The sequence below is a fragment of the Oryctolagus cuniculus genome, chromosome 7 (assembly GCF_964237555.1).
Source record: "Oryctolagus cuniculus chromosome 7, mOryCun1.1, whole genome shotgun sequence".
Classification (NCBI taxonomy): Eukaryota; Metazoa; Chordata; class Mammalia; order Lagomorpha; family Leporidae; genus Oryctolagus; species Oryctolagus cuniculus.
The window spans coordinates 39,692,724-39,700,765 of NC_091438.1; the positions used below are offsets into that span (position 1 = coordinate 39,692,724).

General features: G+C 39.1%; 1 protein-coding gene across 1 annotated transcript; it reads left to right on the forward strand.

Moving 5' to 3' along the window:
• Positions 1-4,016: 4,016 nt before the first annotated feature.
• LOC100349590 (olfactory receptor 10J3-like) lies at positions 4,017-7,330 on the forward strand. The gene is made up of 2 exons (XM_070076773.1): positions 4,017-4,033; positions 6,400-7,330. The coding sequence occupies exons 1-2, from the start codon at positions 4,017-4,019 to the stop codon at positions 7,328-7,330; spliced, it is 948 nt and encodes a 315-aa protein (XP_069932874.1).
• The last annotated feature ends 712 nt before the right edge of the window (positions 7,331-8,042 follow it).

Consider the following 8,042-nt stretch of genomic DNA (forward strand, 5'->3'; position numbering starts at 1 on the left):
AAATTTTTATGAGGCCTGATTTCCTGTTGTTAAGGCCTGGCTTTCCATTCATCATCACAGTAGTCCAGGAAACATCTCTGTTCTTTTTTTTTTTTTCTTACAAAAAACAAGTATAATCATGTGATTGTATAGGTTTACTGTTAACATTGAGTGAGTAAACATGTGTATTTTGTTTAGCTTAGTGTCTAGCATATCATAAAAATTATTACAAATCTTAGCTATTATGTTTTAGAAGTAGCAACTGTGAGTACACAGAGGGAACAAAAGGTGAATGAGAAGGAGTCCATATCTAAATGCACTCACAATTCAGTTTGGAAAATGAGACAATGCATGAATAATTAAGAAATAAAATATATGTGACAGCTGAGTGCCAAGCTTTACATATTTTAAGACTATAGACACTAATTAACATCTATTTTTGCTAAAACAAAAAAAGAGAGGTAGATTTAGCCTATGGTATATTTGGCAAGGTGAAGTCTTGGGCTTAACTGCCCTGGGGGCTTTGAAATGAATGTAGAGTATTGTATAGTAATAATAATATAGAGTACTAATGTTGTAGTGGTAATGTAGATCAGGGTTGAGAAATATCCGTTTAAAAGTATAAAACTTAGGGTCTGGTGCCATGGCACAGTGGGTTAATCTTCCGCCTGCAGTACTGGCATCCCATATGGGCGCCGGTTCTAGTCCAGGCTTCTCCTCTTCTGATCCAACTCTCTGCTGTGGCCTGGAAAAGCAGTGGAAGATGGCCCAAGCCCTTGGGTTCCTGCACCCACATGGGAGACCAGGAAGAAGCACCTGGCTCCTGGCTTTGGATCGGCGCAGCTCCGGCCGTTGCGACCATTGGAGAGTGAACCAACAGATGGAAGAATTTTCTTTCTGTCTCTTCCTCTCACTGTCTGTAACTCTACCTCTCAAATAAATAAATAGATAAATCTTTAAAAAAAGTATAAAAGTTTATAGTGCAGAACAAAAGGTCAGGATAGGTGATTCGATGCAGAAACATTAGATTAGCTTCAAGCTTCAGAGGCCTTCTCTGTGTCCATAAGCAGAATCTATACTTAAAGACTGCTTGACAATTGTTGATTCCATACTCTCACATATGAAGAGTCATTCTATAAGACCTCTAACTCCCTTCCTTTGGCATCAGAGAAACAGACAGAATATAGGACATGGATCTTAGCAGGATCATGGCCCACCCAATAAGGAACATCCGGAGTACTCCTTACCCCAGAGAGCGTCCCTAATAGGCAACACAGCTCTATTCTCCAAAGTGTAATTATCAGGATTAGGAAATGAGCTGCCCAGTAATGAGGCCTCCAGGCACTCTGTTGTTGGGATGTGTTCTGCCATTACTAATTTGGGAGTAGCAAGTGCCGTTGGGGCAGAGAGATCAGCATTTGGAAGACAATCTGATTCTTTATTAAGAACCCCCAAGCCAGAGTTACTGCTTTATGAGTCAAAGATAAGCTTCTTCAGGGGATGGGGCTATGCAAATCTAGAGAAAATCAATGTGACTTTTTCTGTCCTTTGCCTCCCAGGACTGGACACTGAAAGACTGAGGTAGGCATTATTTCCTTCCTCTCTAGATAGTATTACTCAGGCATGGCCCTGTAAGTGGTGTCTAAAGATTTTCCACTAAAGAGGGAATTCTTATTAAAGGGCAGGTATGTTCAGAATGACATTAGTGACTCTCTGATAAGAAATTCAGACTCTTGGTAAAATAGCATACTTCCGCAAAATGATATAAAGCTAAATAACTGGTGGACTTTAAATAATTTTAGTAACTGAATTGCAGAAATAAAGGAAGCATTCTAAACTATGAATAACAATCTATAATCTATTATTGCTCGGGCATATTGATATTTTCTGTGCTCAGGCACAGAAACCACTCTCTAAAAGACCTCAGATCCAGGCTACTTGGTGAATTTCTCTTCTTTAAATGCTAGGATGGGGAGTTTTTTCATAGCACACACTCAAGTACCATATAGCCAATGAAAACCTGGAGAGTGGAGCAAAGTGTCTCATCTAGAGACATGTGATTCAGAGATTTTGAATATGTGCCTGAGTTGACCAAAGTCAAGAAAAGGTACGTAAACCACTTGACTGCCTTTCACTACGTACTATACCAAACAGTGTAAGAGAGTCTAAGCTCCATGACAGCAAAGGCCACTTCAGTATCCTTTGTTTTTCTTTTTTTTTAGATTTATTTTATTTATTTGAAAGATAGAGTTACAGAGAGAGATAGAGACACTGAAGTTATTGTAGGAAGTGATGATGGTCATCAGAAGGTGGGCGTAGATAGAAAACATGCAGAAGAGAAAATTTCTGTTCTCTTCAGAGCTGGGAAAACAAAGGGAGGTAATTTGAGTGATTGTCAACTTTCTTTTTTACAAGGCAGAGTGACAGAGAGACAGAGGTCTACCATCCACTGGTTCACTTCCCAAATGTCCACAACAGCTGGAGCTGGGATGATCCAAGGCCAGGAGCCAGGAGCTTCTTCTGGGTCTCCCATATGGGTGCAGGGACCCAAGGACTTGGGCTATTCTCCACTGCTTTCCCAGGCACATTAGCAGGGAGCTGGATTGGAACTGGAGCAGCTAGGACATGAACCAGCGCCCATATGGGATGCATGTGCTGCAGGCTGGAGCTTTAGCCCACTGCACCCCAGCACTTGCCCCTCTTTGTTTTTCTAGGACTATAGAGTACTTATACCTTGTGACTACTCAACACATTGAACTATTGAGGAAATAGTCATAATTTGACTTGGTAAAGCTAAGCAAAATTTTTTGCTTATGCAAACTCAAAAGCATAGGAGGTAAATAAAAATTCAGGAAATGAGGAAAAATAGGGTTTTGTCTCGGAAAAATGTATATGGGGCTTTTTCTAGAATTGGGTCAGGGACAGGTCTTGTTTCACTTTTTAAAAATCATTTATTTGAAATAAATTAGAGGCACTAAAAAGCAAAGTCAAAGCCAAATCTTTCCCTCCCCACTTATAATCCTTAGACCCTAGAATAATTGTCTTGCCTTTGCCAGTGTTGTAAACTTCCTTATTCCACATTCATCCTCTACTGATTATTCTGTCTGTCACAGTCACACATATAAGGAAAATAGAAAAAAGTGTTTGGGTGTTAGAAATTTAGAGCCAACTAATGATCTGGAGAATGGAGGAAATAGAAATACTCCAGGCCACAGGCATCAATAAGGTCTTCTTATTGAAATAATGGAAGTTATAAGAATAATGTTAATAAATCTCAGTGTATACATGAGCACTGGAAACTGATTTAACAATGGTGGACTCCAAACTATATAACCCAGGCAAAGGGTCTAAAGTCACTACAGATTGTCCCTAGCTAATTTAGTTGGATAAGCTATTGTGAATTGAGGAAGATGTAAAGGGTGGGCATCTACAGGAAGAGAATTTGAGGCAAAACTGAAAATTGCCCTCTAGTTAATCAACCCAGTATTAGGAAAGAACACACAGCAATCATCAATCTGGTCAATGCAATCAAGAAATATTAAAAGAGAATGAAAATATTCATATGAGAAATAGGAAGGGAAATTATAAAATGTTTAAAGTCAATGCTGGGGTAATCAAAGGCTTATTTACAAAACCAGAAATACTAGACTGGAAGTCTCAACACCCCAACCTACTCATACTCTTTCCTCCTACAAATTTAAATTGGCCCATTTGAGGAAAATATAAAGGAATAACTACTAATGAAACTAATATTTATGAAGGACTTTCTATGTATCATGTGATAGGCTGATTTTTTAAAACATTAACCTGTTCTATCCTCATGGCAACTCTATGGAACATTACAATATGAGAGTTATAGGGATGCTAGAATGTTGTGCTTAAAATTTTGAGAAGTTAATGAAGAAATTTTTGTAAGAGAGCTCTGTGAGTCAATTTCTTAAAGGAGAGTAATAACAACAGTAGGGGAAAGAAAAGATTAAGTTCATGTGAAATGGGGAAGATAAGTTAGGAGATCACTGAACTTATTATAGGGAGCGATGACGGTTGTCAGAAGGTGGGCATAGGCAGAAAACATAGAGAAGAGAAAATTTCTGTTATCTTCAGAGGGAAAAATAAAGGAAGGTAATTTGAGTGATTATCAACTTTCTTTTTTTAAAGGCAGAGTGACAGGGAGACAGAGGGAGAGAAAAAGAAACACACACACATACTCAGAATGGGAGAGGGAGTGTGGGTAGAGAAAGAGAATCTTCCATTCTCTGATTCACTCCCCCAAATGGCCACAATATCCTGGGCTGGGCCAGGCCAAAACCAGGAGCCTGGAATTCTATCAGGGCTCCTACATGGGTGGCAGAGACCCAATTATTTGGGTCATCTTCTGCTACTTTCTGAGGTGCATTAGCAGGGAGCTAGATCAGAAATGGAGCAGCTGGGACTCAAACCTGCACTCCAGTATGGTATGCTGGCATTGCAAGTGGTGGCTTAACACAGTGTGCCACAATACTGACCCCCATTCTTAACTTCCTGAATAGAGATATTGGTGAAACCTAGTTAGTTGTATCAGTAATAGGAATGTGTTTAAGTGGTAAGGTTAAGTCTTCAGAGACCATTCTCCCTTGCTGAGTTTGCTTGGGATAAGACAAAAAGACTGTGGGTCAGGGCATTTCTATTCCCAGAACAGCTTGGAATATGCAGAATTGGAGTAAAAAATAGGACCTCTGATCCTCCTCTAATGAAATGAATTTTGTCTTTGAGCTCACACTGGTAAAACCCATTTCCTACTTGAAGGGAATTCTCAGATTCATTCTATCCTCTTTCTTTCCTTTGGCTAGAATTCAAGGAAATAAGCTAAATACCTGCAGTGCTCTGACAAACCATGTTTCATGATTTTATACAGCATTTTTTGCAGTGCCTCCAGAAAGTGTACCCAGCAGAAGTGCTCCCTTTTTGTCAGTTTCACAATCACACTGGGGATGTTAGATACAAGCCTTAGGGTTTTAGTGGGGGGAGTCATTTTAGAGACTTTTGCAGGGCTTTTTGTATTGAACGCTGATGACTATGTTGAAAGAATGTCAGTCTCAATATCTCTTCTCTTTCTTTAGGCCACTGTTCCTCATTGGACCTTGGAGCACTAATTTGAGAGTATGGTGAGGTACATTCGATATATTACAGCTTCTTCCTTGACCTAGACCCACATCTTCAATGGCCATGTAATTGTTTCTTCCATTCTTTAAATAATTTTATAGAAGTATAATTGAAATACAATAAACCACATATGTTTAAGGTACACAATTTGGTGAGTTTGGACATTTACATATACCCATAAAACCAGTCCCACCACCATCCTAACAAACGTATCTTTTATCTTCAAGTTTCCTTTTGGTCCTTTCAGTTTGTTTTTTTTTTTTTTTTGAAATTTGCTTTGTTTCATGGTAGGACATTAACATAAGCCCAACTCTCTTAACAAATGTTTACACACATAGTATAGAATTTTTGATGATGGACATTAGATCTTTAGAACCAATTTATCATATATAAATGCAACTTTACACCAACTGAACTACTCCCTATGTCTTCCCTGACCATCTGCAGATAACAGCCATTCTATTCTCTGCTTTTGTGAGTTTGACTATTTTAGTTATCTCATCCAAGTGGAATCATGTGCCAGTCCTTCTGAGAATGGCTTTTTTCAGTTAGCATATTGTCCTCTAGAGTTATCCATGTTACTCTGACAGGCAGGCTTTCCTTCCTTGTTTAGGCTGAATAACATTCCATTCAGTGAATATACTCTATTTTGTTGATTCATTCATCTGTCATTGGACATCTGGGTTTCTGTAATTTGACTATGGTGAATAGTGCTGCAATGAACACAAGAGTGAAAAGAGAAATGCAAATCAAAACCACCTCACAAGTTAGGATGGCTAAAATAAGGAACAAATATTGCTATCAAGAGATAACAAGTGTTGGCAAGGTTGTAGAGAAATTTAAGCCTTTGAAAATTTTTGATGGGAATGTGAAATGGTATAACCCCTATGGAAAACAGTATGGGAATTCTTCAAAAATTTAAACTTATAGTTGTCATATGATCAAGCAATTTCACTATTGATAAAAATTCGAGACAATTGAATTAAGTAGTTGTTTCTACCAATCTCTCTTATTTGGCTCCTACTTTCCCTCTCATCACTGTCTCTGCCCTTAACCTCAAGTTCCTAGAATAACACATCCTATAGTACCAGGGAAGTGAGTGGGGAAAGGTGATGATTATGAGCAGCTGCCCAGTAGCGGGGCACCAGTGCCTCCTCATATCTGGGGCATTGCTCAGAAGTGGGCCACACTCTTGACTGAAGGCTTTGGTCTAGCATATTCTACCTCATGTTTGACTCATCACATCTTCTTTCCTTTGCCCAACTTTTTAAAACCTAGACCAAACTGCACTTTTGTGACTGAGTTCATCTTTGAAGGTTTTTCCAGCTTTGGGTGGCAGCACAGACTGATCTACTTTGCTGTCTTTCTCACTCTGTACCTGCTGACTCTCTCTGGAAATGTGATTATCGTGACCATTATTCACCTGGACCGTCATCTTCATACTCCCATGTACTTCTTCCTGTGTGTACTGTCCATCTCTGACACCTGCTACACAGTGGCTATCATCCCACGCATGCTTTCTGGCCTCCTGAGTCCACATCAGACCATTGCCTTTCAAGAATGTGCCACTCAGCTCTTCTTCTATCTCACCTTTGGCATCAATAACTGCTTCCTGCTCATGGCTATGGGTTATGACCGCTATGTAGCCATCTGCAACCCCCTACGTTATTCGGTCATCATGGGTAAGAGGACCTGTACCCAACTGGCATGTGGTTCACTTGGAATTGGTCTAGGCATGGCCATTACCCAGGTAACATCTGTGTTTGCTCTTCCCTTCTGTGATGCCTTTGTCATCCCCCACTTCTTCTGTGATGTAAGACCTCTGCTGAAGCTGGCTTGCACAGACACCACTGTTAATGAGATCATCAACTTTATTGTCAGTGTCTTTGTACTTATACTGCCAATGGGTGTGGTCTTCATTTCCTATGTCCTCATTATCTCCACCATTCTTAAAATTGCTTCAGCTGAGGGTCGGAAGAAGGCCTTTGCCACCTGTGTCTCTCACCTCACAGTGGTCATCATTCATTATGGCTGTACCTCTATCATTTACCTTAAACCTAAATCCCAGAGTTCCCTGGGGCAGGACAGACTCATCTCTGTGATCTACACTGTCATCACTCCCCTGCTGAACCCTCTTGTGTACAGCCTGAGGAACAAGGAGGTCAAAGATGCTCTCTGCAGAGCCATGGGTAGAAAGCCACTCTCATAACAAAGAGAGATTGGGAATGCCTTTTGTTTTTATAAATGGATGTAAATTTAAAATATAATAGTACTTCTAATAGTTCATGGAAATGGAATTTTAAAATAAATTTATTTTGATCCAAACAAATCCTGTAATTCAAGCAATGTTTTCATGTATGCATTTTCCATGCACTTTATTAATAGCCACTATACATTTGGGATCAGGAAGACTAGACTAAATTTAATTTTGTCCTGAAACTAAAGACTTCCCTTTGGGTTAGTTGTGGGCCTCTATGAACTTTTCAAGAGCATTTAGAAAATTACTTGACATATACCTAAGTGCATAATGGAAAGATTTACATGCCTGAGTCACCCATAACTACGTACACTCATGCATACAATCTGAGAATATTTTGAATTACAGTCACAGGATGCCTAAGGACATTTCAGTCAATGAAGTGATTCATGCAGAACAATATATACTGTATAGCCTAGATATGTGGTAGAATATTTCATCTATGTTTATGGAGGTATACTGTGATGTTTGTACAATAATTAAATCAACTAATGACTTATTTCTCGGAATATATCCTCACCATTAATTAATTAACAATTGATTGGATACAACTCCATAGAGATACCAAATCCAACAGAATCCTAAAATGATAATGAACATATAAATGGTTTGGAAAAACTATTTTGTTGTCGTTAAGCATGTCAGAGAAATTTGTGCAGCCTTT